The 23,488-nt window shown below is 40.6% G+C and overlaps 1 protein-coding gene across 6 annotated transcripts in view; it reads right to left on the minus strand.

Moving 5' to 3' along the window:
- Positions 1-20,219, minus strand: part of clip2 (CAP-GLY domain containing linker protein 2) — a 63,483-nt gene extending 43,264 nt beyond the window's left edge. For 3 of the 6 annotated variants that reach the window (XM_034198742.1, XM_034198739.1, XM_034198737.1), the window contains exons 1-3: positions 19,110-20,218; positions 15,170-15,380; positions 2,040-2,533 (exon numbers count right to left, since the gene is read on the minus strand). In XM_034198742.1, the coding sequence (XP_034054633.1) occupies positions 2,040-2,533; positions 15,170-15,281 (606 nt within the window). In that variant the 5' untranslated portion in view covers positions 15,282-15,380; positions 19,110-20,218. Of the gene's footprint in view, positions 1-2,039; positions 2,534-15,169; positions 15,381-19,109 lie in introns of all 6 variants that reach the window. The other 3 variants (XM_034198740.1, XM_034198738.1, XM_034198741.1) reach the window with 2 other exon arrangements.
- Positions 20,220-23,488: the final 3,269 nt, after the last annotated feature.

Genomic DNA, 23,488 nt, shown 5'->3' on the forward strand with positions numbered 1-23,488 from the left:
AGTCGCAACGTCCCGACTAATCAGAGCACAGTGGGCGCATAGGGAGGGGGGGGGGCAAGAGCTCCAACAAGCCGTGTAGGACAGAGAGTGAATACTTTACAGAGATGCTGTTTGAGAAACCAATGTGAGTTTGGAAAATGTAACAATGTAAATCTATTCTAGTCGACCTCAACAATGGAAACATGATCAGTAGAAATGGCCATGACATGGGACCTTTAAAATGTAATTAAACCAAAATAAATAATCAAAAATGTCAAAGGGCATTTACCCTAACCCTTACCCTTAAAATGATATACAAATGATAATAATATAGGACAGTAATTTAGACCAAAATAAACAACATTAAATATGTCACTGCCACAACCTATTGAAAATGCAAGACAATATAATAATAATGATAGATGGAAACAAACTTTGTAATTGAAAATAAAAGCTGATTAATTCCCCACACACTATCTTCCTACCCCTGCTACTAAACACCAAGTGGAGGTTTTTCCTTTACGTCCACAAAGCATAATAATGAGGCAGTTTTTGTTCGTTTCACAGAAATGTTTTGCAGCAGTGATTTATCTCCAGCGGCAGAGGAGGGCGTGTCACACCGGGATAGATTACACAGAGAGGCTTAGGAGAAAGATGGATCCTCTGATCAATGTGTCAGCAGCGGGCTCTCCTCTCTTAAGTGCTGAAAGTAATCTGGAGTGATTTACAATATTGACCAGGAGGAAGCCTTCACCCTGCAGAGGATGTGATGTAACCCCCCCCCCCCTGTGCCCCATGGAGAGCACTGTGACCCAGGGCCAATAACACAGGGGAAATCACGTGGAGTCAAGAATATGAACAATATGAATATGCTCTCTCCACAGAGGTCTACTTTGACTAAATCTTCATTTCCTTGCAACCATCTTTGATTGGTTTTGACAGAGGCTAAATGGATGCGTTACAGTGATAGGCAGAATAAAGAAAACCAGGATATCCTGCGTGATCACATTACACTGCCTTAATGCATCTTTACTGAGGGCTCGTAACCTGTACTTAGCAATGCTCTGGGACTCTCATCCAATTACTTTAAGCCCTTTTGGGTTTGTCTACATTATTTAACAGAACAATCAAGTTAAAGATTTATATTTGTGATAATAAAATGTAGCAAAGATAGTGAAATCACTTATCATGCTATATCCTAATATTAAAGGATGAGTTGTACATGTCCAGAATACACCTCTGTGTTATTGAGTAACATTACTGACATTAGATAACGGACCTGCTTAGATATTTCTTATTTGTTGCTAAATGTAATGGTGTCACAATGCACCACCCTACTGATGATCATTGGGATATTTACAAAATGGAATAATATTACTGTGTAAATGATCCTGAGAGATATACAGACAATAATGGACTCACCCAAGGTTCTGATTATGGTTCAGTGTACATTAGGTACTTTTCCTAAATGTATGCTATCAATAAAAGCGAATTGCCACATTCTTATATTTAATAGTTTTTAAAAATGCGGAAATATACAGTATACAATGTCAGCTTGGGCGCCTGATATCGCTTTCACTCACAGCGTCGCGAAGGTCACGCTTCACTTTGCTTCACGCACCTGAAAACGAAATGCCGAAGACTTCAGCTGTGTGGGACTATTTTAAATTGGACGACGATAAGACGAAGGCAGTGTGCCAAATATGCAATATGAAACTGGCCTACCACGGTGGCACAACAACTATGAAAAGTCACCTGAATGCTAGTAGTAGCTTAGCTTAGCTGTTGTCCAGTTGCCATGATGCAGCTGCTTTATCCGCCGTTTAAACAGTAACGTTACACATGATAAAAACGTATATGTATATCCGGAGCCCGAAAAATGGTATTCGGGACAGCCCTAGTGTACATATTACAAAACGTTAGATTATCTGTTATTTTATCAGGCCATATGATTCCCAGATTGTTCCTTTCTTAATGTAAAAATGACTGTAAATTAAATGATTCAAACACTACAGAGACCCCCCCCCACCCCCTTCATCATCCATCCCAACATGACTCACCAGAACTCGATCTCCGACCCTCAGATCTTTATCGCCTCCTTTCTTCACGGAGCCGCTGTCGGACATGTTGGACCCCGACTCGTTCCCCGTCCTTATGGTGCTGTTGAGCAGCCCCTCCCTCAGGGGCATCACCACCACCCTCTGGCTGGGGGGGGGCACGCCGTTGCCCCCCTGGTTCTGGGAGTCGATGGAGTGGCTGTCGCTGCCCTCGCCCGCCTGCTGCCGGTTCAGTTTGGAGGGTCTGGTGAAGATGCCCTGCAGAGCCTGGCACTCGAAGTACCGCACGCCGCCCACCGACCCGTCGTTCTTGCCCACCAGGTCGTTGAGGATCACGCCGGCCCACTGTCCCGGGGCGAACTGGGTCTCCCCGAGGTACGCGATGACTCCCAGCTTCACTCCGTTCACCCACACCGTCTCTCCCACCGTGTAGTCCCCCAGGACTTCATCGCCCTCTTCGGTGATTTTAGTGGGTGTGGTGGGCTTCAGGGGAGTATCTGGAGACAACATGAGTGTTATTAGTTACGATGTAGAGAAGGAAAAGGTTTCACATAACAAACAAAAGCAGGCAATTAAAGACAAGAAACAGAGGGGATGCATGATTTTAAAACAAAAACTAATTGCGATTGATGATTGGCGATATTAGATTGTTCACATTATCATAAAAAAAATACATTAAAATGATCTGGATTATTTTTAAAGGATTTATTTTAGGTCTAAAGGCTGGGACTTCCCTGCAGAGCCACTTTGCAGTACAACATATTTTGTACATATCGTGGCTATATTTCACCAACTATTGCACTTACTGCTAATTGGATAATGCTTTTTATTTCATTATAGTGTACAGTAATCGATGCCATTTCATTTATATTGTAATATCACAGTACCACAGTACACTCACTACACTCCCCCCTCCCTCTACCCGCAAAAAAAATAAAATATTTATCAATATAACTTAAACAACAGAGCCATGAAGATAAACATAACATGGAAAAAAGGGGGAAAAAAGGAAACAAATAAATAAACCCACATCAAAATAAAACAAACAAATAATTATACAATTAATTATACAATACAGCGACAATATAGACAATGACAACACAACTAGTATTTCCGGCCGTCAGGACTAATAGCCACAGAGTGCACCATTCCATCACTGGTCATGGTGATAAGTAAAACAATGGCAACCACAGAGCTTGAAAGATATGCCCACGATTATATTTTTCCAATGTCATTTTCTCCAGAGGTAAAACATGTGTTATCTGATCAATGAAAAGTTTAAATGTTGGAGGACTTTCTATCTTCCAGATAATGCTATTTTTGACAACATTTTGAATGACTGTGCAGTCCTTATGGACACTACTGAACAAAAACAACGAATGCAATAAAATGCATGGAAAATTAGTACTTCCTAAAACCCTCCTCATTTGATAATATATGATATGACAAACCTTTATTTACCCCATAAGGAAATTCAGGTGTTATAGCGGCAAGAGAATAAAAGTGAAACACAGGATAGAACAGACAAGTGTTTGCATTAGGGTTATAAAAATACAACTGTTGAAAATACAACAGATACAAGTGAAGATTATTAAAAATGTATATCCATGACTTGGTATGCAAATGAAATTATCTTGTACATATAGTAAATAAGTCTCGCTCTGTCTCGACATAGACTTGGGGGTCAAGTTGTAAACAGAGCCTACATTGTGAGATCATCCACTATTCATCCTTTAGATTGCGTCATGACGGAAAAAAGAGAGACAGAGAGAAACATGCTTGTGTGGCAGCATCCAGCAACACAGTGCACAATTATGTGTTACTCTAATTCCTCCTGAAAGTGGGTCAGAGAGTGGTCTCTGTGGTGTGCCGCTGATTAACCCGCCGTGCAGCACTGAAGCCTGTTAGACATGAGCTGGTTTCATTTATTATTTTCCACAGCAGCCTGTAAACTGAGCAGGCCTCCATTAGCACACAGTCTGCTGCGCCACACTGCCAGGAAGTGTCTGTCTGTCTGTCTGTCTGTCTGTGTGTGTGTGTGTGTGTGTGTGTGTGTGTGTGTGTGTGTGTGTGTGTGTGTCTGTCTGTCTGTCTGTCTGTCTGTCTGTCTGTCTGTCTGTCTGTCTGTCTGTCTGTCTGTCTGTCTGTGTGTGTGTGTGGTCTAGCATTACTATACTTGTGGGGACCTAAATCTGTTTACATAGTCACGTGTGGGGACTGGCTTCCCTTATGGGGACAAATTGGAGGTCCCCATGAGGGGAATCATTAATATTAGGGTGAAGACTTGGTTAGGATTAGGGTTAGGGTTAGGCATGTGTTGGTTATGGTTAAGGTTAGGATAAGTCTCCAGGAAATGCATGTAAGTCAATGTAATGTCCCCTGGAGTGATGTATACATGATATGTGTGTGTGTGTGTGTGTGTGTGTGTGTGTGTGTGTGTGTGTGTGTGTGTGTGTGTGTGTGTGTGTGTGTGTGTGTGTGTGTGTGTGTGTGTGTGTGTGTGTGTGTGTGTGCCAATGACTCTGCTTTATGCCTCAATTGCTCCCATATGTTGTGATGTGAGACACATCCGGCACAAAGTACAAATTTGAGGTTTTTATGTGATGATGATACAGTTTTTAGGAATGTGCTGCTTCCAGTAGAAGTTGGTTTTGGGGGGAAATATTGCTGACTGTCATGCTTTCTCCCAATATATCTATATTCTTTTTTTAAAGGTGAAACCCATTTGCTTTTGTCTGAATCAGGTCAAATGTGTGTCGTTTATTGATCATCATTTATCAGCTGACTAAAAGGTATTGACAGTCAGGTCCCTCATTGATCTGTAGTAATGTGTCCAAATGATTATCGCCCATAGCAAACAGACATCAGCTGTCAGTCACCCAGTGTTTGACCTTCAGAAGACGACTGCACATAGCAAAATATCTTTTAAATGTTTACCCAATGTCGGATAAATAAAGTATATATAATCCATGATGAACTTATTATGGTCCAGCATTGTTGTACAAGTTTCTATCCCAATTGAAGTAACACGATGACAGAGCCACTCTTTACAGTATTACAATAATAGACTGAGTGTCTTTAGTGACTTTGTCCGGAAAAACGCCGTCTCAAGTTTCTGCTAATGCTAACCGAACATTTCCACTCTGCAGCTTCCCATTAAAACATTTAATAAGAAACCTGAGTTGGCTTTTATTATGAAGCAATCCCAGGAAGTGCAGTTGTCATCAAAGCACTCATTGTTGGCCTTGTATTGGCAGCAGACGAGTTTGAACGTTTGAGCTTGACAGGCTAAGGGGTGGGACATCTCTAAGCGGTTGACCAATCACAACAGAGCCTGCCAGCTAACCACTCAGAGCAGACTGGGCGCTGGTTTCAGACAGAGGGTGAAAAGAGGTGCTGCGGCACAGGCAGTATGAGACAAATAAAGAGCTTTTTGAACATTAAAGCATGGAGACATGTAGAGACACTACATACTGATATACACCTGAACATCAGCAGGAGAGGACTCTTTAAAGTAGAGACACTACATACTGATATACACCTGAAACATCAGCAGGAGAGGACTCTTTAAAGTAGAGACACTTACATACTGATATACACCTGAACATCAGCAGGAAGAGGACTCTTTAAAGTAGAGACACTACATACTGATATACCACCTGAACATCAGCAGGAGAGGACTCTTTAAAGTAGAGACACTACATACTGATATACACCTGAACATCAGCAGGAGAGAGCTCTTAAGTAGAGACACTCTATATACACTCCTGACATCAGCAGGAGAGGACTTTTTTAAAGGAGAGACACTACATACTGATATACACCTGAACATCAGCAGGAGAGGACTCTTTAAAGTAGAGACACTACATACTGATATACACCTGAACATCAGCAGGAGAGGACTCTTTAAAGTAGAGACACTACATACTGATATACACCTGAACATCAGCAGGAGAGGACTCTTTAAAGTAGAGACACTACATACTGATATACACCTGAACATCAGCAGGAGAGGACTCTTTAAAGTAGAGGACACTACATACTGATATACACCTGAACATCAGCAGGAGAGGACTCTTTAAAGTAGAGACACTACATACTGATATACACCTGAACATCAGCAGGAGAGGACTCTTTAAAGTAGAGGACACTACATACTGATATACACCTGAACATCAGCAGGAGAGGACTCTTTAAAGTAGAGGACCACTACATACTGATATACACCTGAACATCAGCAGGAGAGGACTCTTTAAAGTAGAGACACTACATACTGATATACACCTGAACATCAGCAGGAGAGGACTCTTTAAAGTAGAGACACTACATACTGATATACACCTGAACATCAGCAGGAGAGGACTCTTTAAAGTAGAGACACTACATACTGATATACACCTGAACATCAGCAGGAGAGGACTCTTTAAAGTAGAGACACTACATACTGATATACACCTGAACATCAGCAGGAGAGGACTCTTTAAAGTAGAAGACACTACATACTGATATACACCTGAACATCAGCAGGAGAGGACTCTTTAAAGTAGAGACACTACATACTGATATACACCTGAACATCAGCAGGAGAGGACTCTTTAAAGTAGAGACACTACATACTGATATACACCTGAACATCAGCAGGAGAGGACTCTTTAAAGTAGAGACACTACATACTGATATACACCTGAACATCAGCAGGAGAGGACTCTTTAAAGTAGAGACACTACATACTGATATACACCTGAACATCAGCAGGAGAGGACTCTTTAAAGTAGAGACACTACATACTGATATACACCTGAACATCAGCAGGAGAGGACTCTTCAAAGTAGAGACACTACATAGTGAAATGCACCTGAACATCAGCAGGAGAGGACTCTTTAAAGTAGAGACACTACATACTGATATACACCTGAACATCAGCAGGAGAGGACTCTTTAAAGAGAGACACTACATACTGATATACACCTGAACATCAGCAGGAGAGGACTCTTTAAAGTAGAGACACTACATACTGATATACACCTGAACATCAGCAGGAGAGAACTCTTTAAAGTAGAGACACTACATACTGATATGCACCTGAACATCAGCAGGAGAGGACTCTTTAAAGTAGAGACACTACATACTGATATACACCTGAACATCAGCAGGAGAGGACTCTTTAAAGTAGAGACACTACTGATATGCACCTGAACATCAGCAGGAGAGGACTCTTTAAAGTAGAGACACTACATACTGATATACACCTGAACATCAGCAGGAGAGGAATCTTTAAAGTAGAGACACTACATACTGAAATGCACCTGAACATCAGCAGGAGAGGACTCTTTAAAGTAGAGACACTACATACTGATATACACCTGAACATCAGCAGGAGAGGACTCTTTAAAGGAGAGACACTACATACTGATATACACCTGAACATCAGCAGGAGAGGACTCTTTAAAGTAGAGACACTACATACTGATATACACCTGAACATCAGCAGGAGAGGACTCTTTAAAGTAGAGACACTACATACTGAAATTCACCTGAACATCAGCAGGAGAGGACTCTTTAAGTAGAGACACTAACATACTGATATACACCTGAACATCAGCAGGAGAGGACTCTTAAAGTAGAGACACTACATACTGAAATGCACCTGAACATCAGCAGGAGAGGACTCTTTAAAGTAGAGACACTACATACTGATATACACCTGAACATCAGCAGGAGAGGACTCTTTAAAGTAGAGACGCTACATACTGATATACACCTGCACATCAGCAGGAGAGGACTCTTTAAAGTAGAGACACTACATACTGATATACACCTGAACATCAGCAGGAGAGGACTCTTTAAAGTAGAGACGCTACATACTGATATACACCTGAACATCAGCAGGAGAGGACTCTTTAAAGTAGAGACGCTACATACTGATATACACCTGAACATCAGCAGGAGAGGACTCTTTAAAGTAGAGACGCTACATACTGATATACACCTGAACATCAGCAGGAGAGGACTCTTTAAAGTAGAGACGCTACATACTGATATGAACCTGAAAATTAATGTCACTTTAAGTAGCCTTTTGAATGCAGGACTTTGACTTGAAGTGTGTTTAACTCACTTTAAGCTGTGCCCACCTTCTTGCACAGTGAGGGCAAGAGACGTATAATTATTTAGTTGTAATGGAAACACAGGATACACCATGTGACCCTGAAAGCAGACCCATGATTGTGGGTTGCCGCGGCAACAGCAGAGCGAGGGCAGAAGGATCCTGGGCCGAGGGAAGAGAGGAAACACAAACCCTCACTTTCACTATTGTGCTCGGCCTCCTCCCACCACCCTCTGAATCCCACTATTCATCCGCTGCGTACAATGAGACCTCCACAGCTTCCTCCCTCCTCCCCCCAACTCTCTCTCACACACACACACACACACACACACACACACACACACACACACACACACACACACACACACACACACACACACACACACACACACACACACACACACACACACACACACACACACACACACACACACACACACACACACACACACACACACACACACACACACACACACACACACACCTCTTTAACTCTGCCATTTTATGATCTTCTCTCACAATGGCTGTATTATCTTGTTCTTTTGTTTTAAATTGGGCTTATCAAGGCTGATGCTGATGCTGTCCGTCCGAGCAGCAGATGGACGGGCCGAGCATTAATGTTTTTACTTCTGATTCATTTGCTGCCTTCAAATGTGCTCTATCTGTGTGTTAGTGTGTGTAAGTGTAAGGGTCAAATCCTACATTTAAGGGGAACAAATCCACAAGTTTAAGCCGTTTTTCTAGTTAAAAAGAAGTTTATTTTTGTGAAAATTCCTTCCTACTCAATTATTTTCTTTAGGTTCAAGATTTTGATTTCATTTTTTATGTTGAACAGAATCAGATGCATCTTTTTTCTGTAACATCATGTTTTTTTTGTGTTATTAACAATCACCTTTTTGATTATCATTATATATTTTCCGCAAAAATTGCACAAAATGCAGTTTTCAGACTCTCAAATGTGTCATAGTAAATTGTATGTATAAGAGGTAATTGGATGGACGTTTTTTTTTACTTTTTCTGACATTTTAAACACCATTAATTAATCCAGGAAATAATCTGCAGATTAAGCAATAATGAAAATGATCATTAGTTGCAGCCATTATGCATTTCCTTAATGTATTTTCATACTGCCAGGTTACAGGAGGTCTGGAGCTTCACATGGACTCACATTGTCTGATAGTTATCCGCCGAACAATGAAGGAAATTAAAGAGATTTATTCAAAAATGGTTGCAGATGAGATTAAAACTGATTTCAATCTCTGTCACTCCATACGCGTGCCATGGTTTACCTTATTTTACATTCAATGAGGAAATAAGCCAGTATAAACCCATTCAACCATCCATTAAGGCACATGTGTCAAACTCAAGGCCCGGGGGCCAAATCAGGCCCTTGGTGGATTTAATTTCGGCCCGCAGGATAATTTCTAATTCCTATTAGATCTGGCCCTCCGGTATATTGCACGCACACCTTCACTCCATCCTGAGGGTCTCCTCAGCTCAGAGCCTGAGCCCAAACATTGATGAGCTTGCACCCAAGATGAGATGCCAAGTATCTGAGCTAGCATCACAGAGCAGCACACTGAGTTCAATGGATGTTTCCTTCTGCACTTTCTCTCTCACGACAACAGGGCATGTTTGGTTTGTTCTTTGAGGGAAATAGTTTTGTTGAAGCTGTTGTTGGCCTGTGGAAAAATGTACTCATAAGAAATGACTCCGGAAAAGCTGCAGATAGAGCCATAAGAAATGAATGCAGCTGATTATTTAATGTTTAATGTTGTTTTTATAGGCAATAATTTAAGCTTTGTTAGTTCCAGGTTTAATATGTGCAATAAGTTCATTTCAATAAGTTCTGCAATAAACATAGAACCAGTCCGGCCCTCGACTAGTACCCATTTTTTTATTTTGGCCCACTGTGTATTTGAGTTTGACACCCCTGATCTAAGGGAACACTTTTGCAGTTTTCTTACACGGCATGCCCCAGCTGTTAGGGCAGAAACAAGTGGTTTCAGGCATGTGGTGTTTCAGATAAAAAGCTCCATTATTCTTTGCATGAATTTGCATTTAACAACTTAATTTGCAAGGGCTTCACTAGCATGCCGTATTACCAGCTAATCGACCATTTAACAACTGAAATGACTATTATGGACACACCCAAAGGACTGAACATCAGAGGATGCAGTCGTGGATCTGTGTTTGTTTAATGAAGGAGCTCTCCCTTTAGTATCACTGGGTGTGTCAGGGCATTGTGGGTAATTCTGCAAATAAAGGAGCAGCACTGATGAACTGTCTGTCAATACTGGATCTACAGGACGGTGCATCACTGTGATGAAGTCCCTCTGGTATTTAACTTGATGGTCAGCGGGAAGCACACATTTCTCTCGGGCTATACGATTGAATTAGCCCTGAAAGCGCTCTATATACAAAATAAATATTCATATAAAACCACACATGGATTTATCCTTGACCATCAGCATGTTATCACATTTTCTGCAGTAGGCTTTACTTTTAAAAGCTGCTCTTTAACTTGCACAAGTTCATCGTAAAGCTGCACAAATCAATATTCCTGCACAGGGAAATAAAACTCAAGCCCACAGCTCCACTCAGCACAGGGAGGGTTTTAGGAGTCGTTAAGGTAATTTGATTTAGTTTTATGGATGCAACTTTACTGTTTCAAGCTAAAAGAGGCATTTTCTTTTAGAGATCACTCCTTGCTGACACATTACATAAAGATAAGGGGTTACAATGCCAATGATGTGCTTATAGCTTGTTGCACTACCATTAGGAAGTTCAACATAATGCAGAATTGAGGCATACATGACAAGCAATCAGGAGGAATTAGAGGAATTAGTATTTTGGGTGCAGTAAGAGCAAGTGTCTGATCCTTTTGTCTCAGGGTATCTGCAGGAATCCTGAAGTCAGATGTAAGACCTTTTAAGACCTTTTTTAAGACCCTATCCGTACATTTTAAGACCTCATCGCCACTTGGAGTTTTAACCTTGGCGACACACTTTACCTCACATTGACTATATACAGTATTGAGTGTCCTTCCTCCTTATCTTCCAACCATTTGGACGCTAACTTGCATTTCCCCATAACGATGTTGCTTAGCAACCGGCGTAAACGGACCTTCGCGCGCTATCAAGCAGTGAGCGCGCGATGTCCTGTTCAGATGACGTCAAACCCAACGGGATGCCATCAATAAACTACACAGAATCACACTACACACCTACGCCATGATTACATTCAGGCAGACTGTAGAACACAACCTCTTTGGACAATTTATATACTTATTGAAAACAAGCTACAAAATGTAATACCTTGGAAAATGCCCTTTAATACTTTTTAATAGCCTTCATTTTCTCTAAATTGATTTATCAACTTATAATACTTTTTAAGACCCCGCGGACCCCCTTTGTCTCCAAAAATGTAACTTTCTACTCCTGTGACTGAGATATTTTGGTTCTTCCAAGGCCACTGGAGACACGTTGGAGGCACAGCTCAGTGGATTTCACATGGAAGGCAGAGAAAGGCTCAGATCCTCTCCTGTTTTCGCACATTGCCCACAGCTTCTCCTGGAGGAGGAACAGTTCTTAAACTGCAGCAAAGTAAAGTCTGCCAACACCCGACACAGAGGCCTTTTATCACAATCTCCAGCTAAAGCCAACTAACAGGAGGCTGAGATTTGGAGTACGAGGCCAGGTCAGTGTCGAAACTAATCCCTCCATCGAATCACTGAGGCAGCAAACTCGTATCAGTGTTAATAAGCGTGGAAACATGCCACAAAATGAGCAGAATAGGGCCCCTTTAAATCAGATTGATGTCTCGAAACATTGTCCTCAGTCTTAAGAGAATCATCTGTAATGTGAATCTCATTGGTCAAACACCCTGTTCATGTAAAGGATATTATTATACATATTTTAAATGTTGAAACTACATGCAGAAAGCACAGTATAGTGAGATGAAAGCTGCTCCTTGTGCACCATGATTGTGTATTTTTATTGTGGATAAACAGGATGTGAGCAAGCTAATGAGTTCATGTGTGTTTAACCCACAGACAGCAGTCACGTTAGCATAGCAAGCTAACAGCTGCTAAAATGCTACGTTAAGGGATTAACTACATTGTGAGCTAATGTTCGTGATAAGATCAGAAACATTGCAGATACGACTCCAGATGTTCTGCCTTCCACAGAGACAGAGACAAACACAACAAACATATCATTCAACAGACAATAGAAAGCTATTTTTGGTAACTCTCTTTCAAAATGCCATTTAAAAAAACAAGGAAAATAATATGCTTCTTTTGATTTGAGATGTGTTTAGATAACTCAACAAGCTCTCTCTTATTAACAGATATCACCAACGTTTTGAAACTTTGGTTTGACTTTTGACAAGTATTCATACCTTATGATTTGTTCAATACATCCAAGCTAAGGTACAATATCAGACTTCACAATTTAATTACAATATCTATAGATATATATTTATGTTCTAATGGTTTAGATATGTTAAAGGTTTTCTATAAGTTGATTGTTCAGTTTGTCTGTACTCTTGGTTTATATATGTGCTTGTACTTGTTTAATAGACATGCAGAATAAATTAAATGCATCTCAATCTAAAATAAAACACATGAACATTATGATCTGGAGTGGGATAGAAGTTATATCCAACTTATAATTGGCTTTTTTGATAGAAAAGAACAAGACAAACCATTAACATCTTATTAAGTAACATCGCTGACAGTGCACTAATTATAAACAGTGCATGAATCAGTCAATAAAACACTTCCTGTGTGGGAACAACTTCCCTGGCTCTCATGAAATTCCACAGTGGACATGGACCATGACTCACTGTTAGCTGCGTCTGATAACAGCCTCTCACACACACTGAGGATAATGAGAAGCACACGTATAGCAGCCAGAGCAGTTCCTCTGTTGTGTGACTGAGAGTGGAGCTGTAATTTAGCAGAAACTCAACTAACATGTGTGTGTGGAGCTGGTGTGAGGGGGCTGTCAGTGAGCTGAAGGCAGGGAGGATAAACACAGAGAACAGCTGTGATTACCTTCTGCAGGCAGGCTGTAATTCTGATTCAGGGCGATTTCAGGGAAGTCTCATTTTGGTAAGTAGTTCAGTTGCTCTAAGGTTGACGTCGCGCATAAGCCTTGTTTCTACATTTCACCTTTTTATTTGGGATTTCTGATTAAAGATGATGCTTTAATTTGGTATAATGTTATAGCATCATTTTTATTTTATATTTATTTCTTAATTTTTTATAATAATTTTTTTATCCCTTGTTTATTTTTATAGATTTTTTAACATTTTATTCAATATATATCTTATTTTGTATTGATTTTATTTATTTCAACACTTTTCATTTTTTGTACTTTTTCCCTTGAGGTCGACTAGAACAGATTTAAATTGTTCAATTTTCCAAACTCACATTGGTTTCTCATACAGCATCTCTGTATAGTGTGTGTATTCACTCTCTGTCCTACACGGCTTGTTGGAGCTCCTGCCCCCCCCACCCCCCCCCCCCCCCCCCCCCCCTCCCTGTGAGCCAAGCGTGCTCTGATTGGTCGGGACGTTGCGAGGCTCGTTGCTCACAGAGCTGGCTTACTGGTGTGGTTTCCGGGTCGGCGATACAGCGAGAACAAGCGAAACTCATCCTGAGCACACAAACACTCACAGCCGCAGTAAAAACAATAAGTGTGGCTTGATATTGAGAAAGAAAAAGGTTTATAAACGCTGTGAGAATGGGTCTGCGGAGAGCATTTCTCCGCCATCCCAACTCGTCTATTACCAACCAGGGGACTCCCTGTTAGTTGAACATTTACGCTAAAGGTCCCCACCCCTCCTGGTGTGTGAGGAGCTCCGCGGATTGGTCCATTTTGGTTCCCGGAAGAAACAATGGAAAAAGAGAAATCTCTAACGAGGCGTTCTGGGGCAGCATAGACAGGTATTTCTGTGTTAGAGTTTTACTGCAGGGTGTACTTTGAGGGTTTGTGACTCTGCAGACCGTTTACATGCAGAAAAACCTTCATGACACAAGGGGACGGGTAATAACCGGAAAAGCATGACATGGGCCCTTTAAACTTTTATTTGTATTTTTGTTTTACATTTTTATGTATTTCAACATTTGTATTTGTCTTGCAAATCATAACTATTGTTGTTTATTTTAGTATTATCCTATCGGAGGGAGAAAAGTGCTTGATTTTAGTGCTGTGAGAAATAAAACATATTTCCCTTAACGGCTTTATGAAAAAAAAACTTTTACTGCAAATAACAAAATGCATTCTTCCCTGATACATAAAAGGTGCTATCTGGATGTACAAATACATGAGTCTGATAACAAGCACTAAATGCTGATATATAATGATCCACTAAAGTTTCATATGTGTTGTTGCTTATTTGCAAATCCAACAGATGCCGCTTTAGAGTCGCTTTCCTGGAATATAAGAATAAATATATAGAAATATTCACTCTTATGTTTAGTGGTGGACGTGTAACATATGAGCTTTTCCTCTGAAACCGCCGTGAAACCAAAAGGAAACTAAGATATACTTTGTTTCATAACGCCTGCTACATTCCACGTTATTCATATAACCCATTTTTAGTATTTTAAAACAGCATTAGTGCAGCCCTGAAAATGGAAACTCACGACACATAAAACCACGGAGTATGAAAATAATTATCACCACAGAAGCAATTATTCAAACCCCGGCCAAGTTGGACGAAGTCTGGGTCGAAAGCCTCTCGATGAGTATATAAATACACAGTTTTTTATTTAAATATACAGTATTTTAAATGGAGACAGCATGGCACCTTTCAAACGGCTGAAAGCTTTCACCATTTTGTAGATTAGACAGTAAAAACCCTGGCAGAGGAAGTTAAAGAGAGCAGCTTCTGTGCGTGTAATCGAATGCAGCTGTGCTCCTCTGAGTCATAAAACAAACAAACCCTCCGAGCGGCTTTAAAAAAAAAAAAACGAAATTCCCATTTTTTTCCCAGGCGTCAGAAACAGGAAGTGACTTACTGTCTTTCGGGGGCACTGGGCTGGAGGTTCTTCCTGGCCCCCCCGGTGAGGGGCTGGCGTGTTTGGGCCCGCGGCCAGGGATCTTCAGCCCGCTGGACTTCAACATGTTCATTCTGCAGGAGAGGGAGGACCTGAGAGCGGCTCCCCAGGGAGGAAGGCGGTACAGCGGGCACTAGATGAGGGAGTGGGGGCTGTCGCTCTCCATGGTTAGCTGGGGGGACAATAAGCAGACATAAATAGAAAGAAACTAGAAGGATTTAGGGAGGGGGTATTGTTTTAATCTGTCTGTCTTGCAAAAAGATATGTTGTGTTTTGATCTAGCTAGACCCATAGAGACCCAAAGAGACCCATAGAGACCCAAAGAGACCCATGGAGACCCAAAGAGACCCATAGAGACCCAAAGAGACCCATAGAGACCCAAAGAGACCCATGGAGACCCAAAGAGACCCATAGAGACCCAAAGAGACCCATGGAGACCCAAAGAGACCAATAGAGACCCAAAGAGAACCATAGAGACCCAAAGAGAACCAAAGAGACCCAAAAAGACCCATAGAGACCCAAAGAGACCCATAGAGAACCAAAGAGACCCATAGAGACCCAAAGAGACCCATGGAGACCCAAAGAGACCCATAGAGACCCAAAGAGACCCATGGAGACCCAAAGAGACCAATAGAGACCCAAAGAGAACCATAGAGACCCAAAGAGACCCAAAGAGACCCATAGAGACCCAAAGAGAACCATAGAGACCCAAAGAGACCCATAGAGACCCAAAGAGACCCATAGAGACCCATAGAGACCCAAAGAGACCCATAGAGACCCAAAGAGACCCATAGAGACCCAAAGAGAACCAAAGAGACCCAAAGAGACCCATAGAGACCCATAGAGACCCAAAGAGACCCACCAATATTGTGGGTTGGTTTGTCGCTCAATACTTTACAGGGATATTAAAACATTCATAATTATAAAGAAACAAGAATAATTTAGGTAGGGGGTATTGTTACAATCTGTCTGTCTTGCAAAAATATATGTTGTGTTTTGATCTAGCTATGTAAAGCACTTTGAGCTGCATTTCCATAGAGACCCAAAGAGACCCAAAGAGACCCATAGAGACCCATAGAGACCCAAAGAGACCCATAGAGACCCATAGAGACCCAAAGAGACCCATAGAGACCCATAGAGACCCATAGAGACCCAAAGAGACCCAAAGAGACCCATAGAGAGAGACACATAGAGACCCAAAGAGACCCACAGAGAGAGACCCAAAGAGACCCAAAGAGACCCATAGAGACCCAAAGAGAACCAAAGAGGACCAAAGAGACCCAAAGAGACCCAAAGAGACCCATAGAGATCCATAGAGACCCAAAGAGACCCAAAGAGACCCATAGAGACCCATAGAGATCCATAGAGACCCAAAGAGACCCAAACCAATATTGTGGGTTGGTTTGTCGCTCAATACTTTACAGGGATATTAAAACATTCATAATTATAAAGAAACAATAATAATTTAGGGAGGGGGTATTGTTACAATCTGTCTGTCTTGCAAAAATATATAATTAGTTCTATATTTGCTTTTATCTGTTGTGTATTGACCTAGCTATGTGCAGCACATGAGCTGCATATTTGTATTATGAAGTTGAGGTATATCGTTATTATTGTCAGACCAAAGAGACCCTAACCCATATTGTGGGTTGGTTTGGCCCTCAATACTTTACAGGGATAATAATACATTCATAAATATAAAGAAATAACAGGTAAATAAGCAGAATGATAGGGGAGGCGGGTTAAAAGATGCATGCTAATGGGTGACCAAGTCTCAAAACCTGTATAAATGGAGCAAAATGTTAAAATAGAGCTGCAACGAGTAGTAGGTTGATAACTTATTTGATAATTAATAAAAGGTTTTCATGCAAAAATCAGGAGATGCTGTTTCCACCCTCTCAGATATCAATATGTCATGCATTTCTCTGTTTGATATCATTTCAATCTGAATATCTTTGGGTTTTAGATGAACAAACCAAGACATTTAAAGACATTACCTTGGACTTTAAAGACTGGGATGGACCTTTTTCACTATTTTCTGGTATTTTATAGGTCAAAGGATTGGCAGATTAATCAATAATGAAAATAATGGATGGTTGTAGCACTAAGTAGATCAGGAAAAATATTACAGTATACTCACAATCTCTATCTCTATACTGTTTCTCTTTCATGATGCGCCGGTGAAGATGGCCGCATTGTCTTTTGGCTCATAGTATATTTTAATGTTGTTTTAATATTGTCTGCTTATCTGTATTATTGTGTTGCATTGTTGGAGAAGCCTGTGACCTAAGATTTTCAATGACATAATTACTCTGTAGCTATGTTAGTTTGACAATAAAGAACCTTGAACCTCTAGCTGTTTGTTGTTTTCAGTAGAACAACGCAATGGTCTTTTTTCTAAACGTCTGCAATTTCCAATCGTATATAATGACTTGATATTCTACATTTGTGGAGGTATTCATGGTAAAGTGCAGCAACACGGGGGGCAGGGCCCACTTAAGGGTCACTAGATACATCTGAGGGATCATCAAAAGGTGATATATGTTCGACATGTATTCTCATTTCATCCCTCTTTTCTTGAGATACATGTAGAACTTCTTCCTTGTCAGGCTTTTGAAATCCTTTAAATAAAACCATCTAAGAAGAGAAGATCGCTATTTCGGTTGCTGAACTACTCCAATCCCCAATAAATCATAACAAAGAGTCAGCAATGTTGGTAACCGCTGATGTTAGAAGTCCAATTGGCCCTCTGGTGAGACTCTCATTTACATTTCTGTTCTTTAATCCTACTTTACTCTCAAATATAAAGACACAAGATCAACAAATCCTTTTGGGATCTGTTTACCTTTTGCAGTCTGGTTTTTTCCACCATAACAAGCTCTATTGGCACCAATAACTTGAAGGGCTTCACTGGTAACACTGAGTGAAAAGTATCCAAGCACCGCGGGTTTATTTCTGGCTACATTTGTGTCGTTGGCTGCTCATTACAGCAAACCAAAAAGGTAGAAACTAATGAGATATGGGCTCGGTTTCAAAATAGTACTACCACTACGAGAAGCTCTACGTTTGAAGTTCGGTTTTGTCTTTGTTGTAGTTATATTCACCTATGTTGAGGTTATTTTTGACCAGTTTCATCTAAATTATATCCAGGTTATTTATTTAAGATAAGAGATAAGATAGTACTTTATCTCTTATCTTAACATCTGGAAATCCAGCTGTAGCATTAGGGGCCCTTAATAAGTATGATCATCATTACATGTGACCTAGTAAATCCATCATTATTAACAACACCTAATTTATTCTCACATTCTTTCATGGTCAATTTATCAATTTAATAATAAGCCTGAGAGTGGGTGTAGGCTGGCACTCAAGTGGAGCATGGCCTACAAATCAAGGCTCAAAGGCCATTAGGAAGATATAATGCTGTTATAGCCTACAATAAACAACACACATCTGGCTAAGGCTTTAAACTGCACAACAGGAAAGAAAGGAAAGAGCAGATGTAAGGGATTTCATAATTTTCCATATGTAATACCTACATATTAACATGGATTTAATTTTGAGAGCAATCAATCCTGTTAAACCAATTGAGAATGATGGTTTTGTTGAAAGATAAGTCTAAAAATAAAAGGCCCCTGAGTGACGACTGGTGTTTCTTTATATAAACGAAGCTATTCTTCATGTAGGCCTGGATTAAATCTCAAATCCACACCTGATGTGGGTGAAAACAGCATGAAAGCATCGGGATGACAATGCGCACCTCCACAAAATGTAACACAACGCCAGTTTGATCCATTGTTGTAGCTACTGCGGCAACGTGGTCCACACTGCCCTTCACATCAAACCCTCCCATGCAGAAAAGCAACAACATAAAAGCACATTAATGCATGAAAACACTCACCTCTTTATGTGGAAATTACAGTGTCCAAAGGGGGTGTCCGACAGCCGGCCAACTTTCAATGTTCTCACCAGGAGAGGGGGATTAGTGGCAGCCACTCCCTGGGATGCAAATATGGATGCTGAGCAGAAACTGAAAGGGAGAGTCGGCGTGGATGATGGTGTCAGCAATATACCGGTGATGGCTTAGCAGTATCGGCTCATTATCCACCCAGAAGCATAGGTAAAAGCGCAAAAAATTATCGACGAATTTCGCTGGTTTTGGTATCCGAACACTGACATGCAAGACCCGAATAGAAACGCAGCATCAGCAACACCCAAAAACAACTTTTCTGTTGTGTGGCTTTTATTAAAAACGCGTTGAAGTCTGCATTGCCGGATAATATTTGCTATTTTTTCGGCCTCTTCCCACTCTTGTCGGTGTTCCCCTGTTAGCACAGCCTCCTTGTGACTCAACCCACCGGCTACACTGAACAAAGGGGCTGGGAAGCAGAGCCTCCTGGGGGAAGAGATGAGAGTCAGTCTAGCTCATCTCAGTGACGTACTCCATTCACAAAAGAGGGGATTTAACATTACATGTGCTTTTCGATCAACATACATGAGTCACAATGGATGACTCATAGGTATTGTTATTCGTTGGCATTCCCCTTTTCATTCGGCTTTAATTAAAATGGACAAAAAACAATTTAAAGCAATATTATGGCACATTTATGACACGGCTCCCAGTGTTCTTCAACCGCTCTTGTCTGTGCATCTTCCAATAGAAAACACCCCTAGTCTCAGTTGTTAAAGTTACAATTTCACAAAAATGTAAAAGTGTTTTAAACATTTAACATCTGCCGAAGAGAAAAATGGTTACTAATGATTCATAATACGGGTTTAAACCACAACAAAACAAATTGTGTATATTCGCAAACACGTAGAAAAACTAAAATAGCCGATATTGTGAAAGCAGTTTGGTTTAGGATCCCTTTGAAATCGAAAACAGGCTATCTGTAGACAGCTAACCGGCTTATTTGAGATATCTGGAGCAAAGTGAATATATGGAAGAATGATAAAGCCAATTTAGTGGTTTACACTCAATAGCCATGGTCAACACGTGAAGCCATAAAAACGCGTGGGCGATTCATTCTCATATTTCTCTGATGTTGTGGGTGGGGTCAAAAAGGACCACTTTGCCTTTTCCGGCTCCATTTAAAAGTCTCGGATTGGTCAGAGAAGCAAATAAAGTTTACTCTGATTGGTCAGTTTTCTGCTGCTGGGAGGGCCCCAGTTTGACAGCTGTACCGGGAAATAAAGGACTATAATACCACCATTAATTATTAATACACATATGATAACGAATAGCACATGTGCAAGTGATTATCATTGTCTATTAAGGATTTAAGCACATTCTGTATTTATTGAATGGCCAATTTCAACTATTACATTTGTTTTAAATATGTTCTCTTGCCTTGTGTCTATCTTGGTACACAATCTTTGTATCTACACAGTATATTTCAGCTTAACTAGTCAACATTATTATCTCTGAATTCAATGACTATAGGCCTACGAAGTGCGATAGGTTGACCCACAGATAATTATCATCAGTCTCCCTCTTCTCTAAAGCATTTAAGCATCTTTCATTTGGTTTTATGGCCTGCTTCTTTGATCAGTCTCACTGGTCTCATTAACTCCATCCCCAGCCACAGGAGGCTGCTATTTTCAGTGAAAAGCTCTGATAGCTCCACTGGTTGCTAACTCTCCAGTACCAAAGATAGATGAAGTTAGCAGTACATCCAGACAGATAACATGAGTGAAGGTTGATCCATGTCTGCAGGATGTGCTAATGCATTAGCTTTGTTATTGTTATCATAATCAACCAAGCATTATCCAGTACTAAACCTGTTATATAGAAGAGTGAAGAGTTACAGCTGGGACACTCTCAGGTGGATTTTTGAAGGGGGGGTGTTCAGTGCCTTGCTCAACGGCAGGGCAGGAGGTGAACTGGGACCTCTCCAAGTAGCAGTCCACACTCCATATTTTAGGTCTGGTCGGGGACTTGAACCGGCGACCCTACAGCTCCCAGTCCAAGCCCCTACTTTTTTTTTTTTTTAAATCTTTTATTATCAAAAATAGACATTTAACATCTCATCACAACTACATAAAGCATTGCTCATAATACACATATTTAATATTTAATACCACTAGCTTAAAGGTAGTGTGCCTTAAGTTTTCCGTTCAAAGTTGAAGCACAATGCTCCCTCCTCATCCAGCTCAACTAGCCTGCTGCGATCCACAAAATCCTCGCAAAATGTGTCCTTTTCCACATGTATTAGCACAAGGTTAATGTCCCTTTTTACTGTCCTCTTCATTATATGCCACACCTCTGACATTTTACCCTCGAAATGGGCAATGTTCCTCCTTATTTGGACCGCACGTCTTGCATGGCTCAGAACATAATCCAAGCCCCTACTGACTGAGCCACTGCCGGCTACTACACTTTAGATTAAAATGTTATGCTACCCAGCAAACTCTGAATAAACATATTTAAGTATTGCATGTATAAAAGGGGTTTTATCAAGTCGTATTCCTTTTTAATATTCAACATCAATCAAATAGACTAATGTAAAACGCAAGTATTATAACTCGTCTTTACACTGTATGTAACATGTTTAAGAGGCCCAACACATTGTGTGAAGACAGTTGGGATCTGAAAAGTATGCACTGATATTTTTCACTCAACAGATATAAGTTTTAAAAAGTTTAGTTAGGAGAATATGTACAGGATAATATGAAATAAAAACTCAATTAGAAAATATCCAAAAATAAAACACAGTTGCGTTGAGTTATTGAGTATATCAATTTAGTCCTTTTCTTAATTCCTCAGATATCAAAACATAATGGTTAATCTCAGGACATTTAAGTCAAGTGAATACCTTATTAACCCTCTTGTTGTGTTTGTTCCCCCCCCCCTTACTTTGGTGTTCTCGGTCAAATTTGACCGGTCCTGTTTTAACTGCTATTACATTAACACAAAAACCATCAATCATCACCAAATTTCATTTAACATCCTTTCAAACTGTACATATTGTATCAGACTACTGGTATACATGAACAACTGCAGTAAATATACAAAGAACAGACACTGAACATGTATTGCGTGTGCCAGGTGTGATCCATGTGGGGGGAGGGGCACATAAGAGGGGGGGAAACACATCTAGCGTGTGTGTGTGTGTGTGTGTGTGAAGGTCTAGTATTACTATACTTGTGGGGACCTAAATCTGTTTACATAGTCACGTGTGGGGACTGGCTTCCCTTATGGGGACAAATTGGAGGTCCCCATGAGGGTAATCATTAATTTTAGGGTGAAGATTTGGTTAGGGTTAGGGTTAGGGTAAGGTTAAGGGTAAGGGTTAGAGTTAGGCATGTGTTGGTTATGGTTAAGGTTAGGATAAGTCTCCAGGAAATGCATGTAAGTCAATGTAATGTCCCCTGAAGTGATGTATACATGGTATGTGTGTGTGTGTGTGTGTGTGTGTGTGTGTGTGTGTGTGTGTGTGTGTGTGTGTGTGTGTGTGTGTGTGTGTGTGTGTGTGTGTGTGTGTGTGTGTGTGGGTGTGTGTGTGTGTGTGTGTGTGTTTTATCTGATCCGGATGGACCGGGAACACCATGGGTGTTTCAAAGTTGACCAAATCATCCAAAATTCAATGAAAGTAGTGATCACTGATCAGCAATGTTATATGTTCAAATGTCTCCTGTGAAGGATATCATGAAGCCTGAATGCAATCGAATGTAAAACACAAAAGTTATGATTGATGAAAGCCGTAAATCGGTCAGATTTTTTTGTGCTGTAAAACTACAGAACCCATCAAACTGCGACATTATCACCATCTAGCGATAAGAGCCACTAACTACACCCTCCTATCCGGTAAAAAAATAAGGATGAGTGAGTCGATAATCTGCAGGTGGAGATGGGAGAAAGCTATTTTTATAAAATGTATGTGCTTTTAAAATAAGAGGGATAAGATGATGATACAATTATGAGTTTCGGGAAGTCTTTTCGCCTCCACAAATACAACCAACACCTTGTTTGAGAAACACTGACACGCTGATTGTGAGTCTCACCCAGCATCAGTGCATGACTTCCCTAATGCTCTTGTGCCTCAATAGGAGAACATTCCTAAAGCTAAAATCTTGTAGTAATCCTTCCCAGAAGAGTGGAGGCTGTTACAGTAACAGACAAATGCCCATTGTTGAGAAATGACACATTTAAGGGTGTAATGTTTAAACATATTTTTGGAGATATGGTGTGTGTTTAGAGATCTTACCAAGGTTATACTACCACAAATGTGTCTATTTAGCGCTACCAATATATTCTATGTTTTATTTTGATTTATTTCA

The sequence above is a fragment of the Gymnodraco acuticeps genome, unplaced genomic scaffold, assembly GCF_902827175.1.
Source record: "Gymnodraco acuticeps unplaced genomic scaffold, fGymAcu1.1, whole genome shotgun sequence".
NCBI lineage: Eukaryota > Metazoa > Chordata > Actinopteri > Perciformes > Bathydraconidae > Gymnodraco > Gymnodraco acuticeps.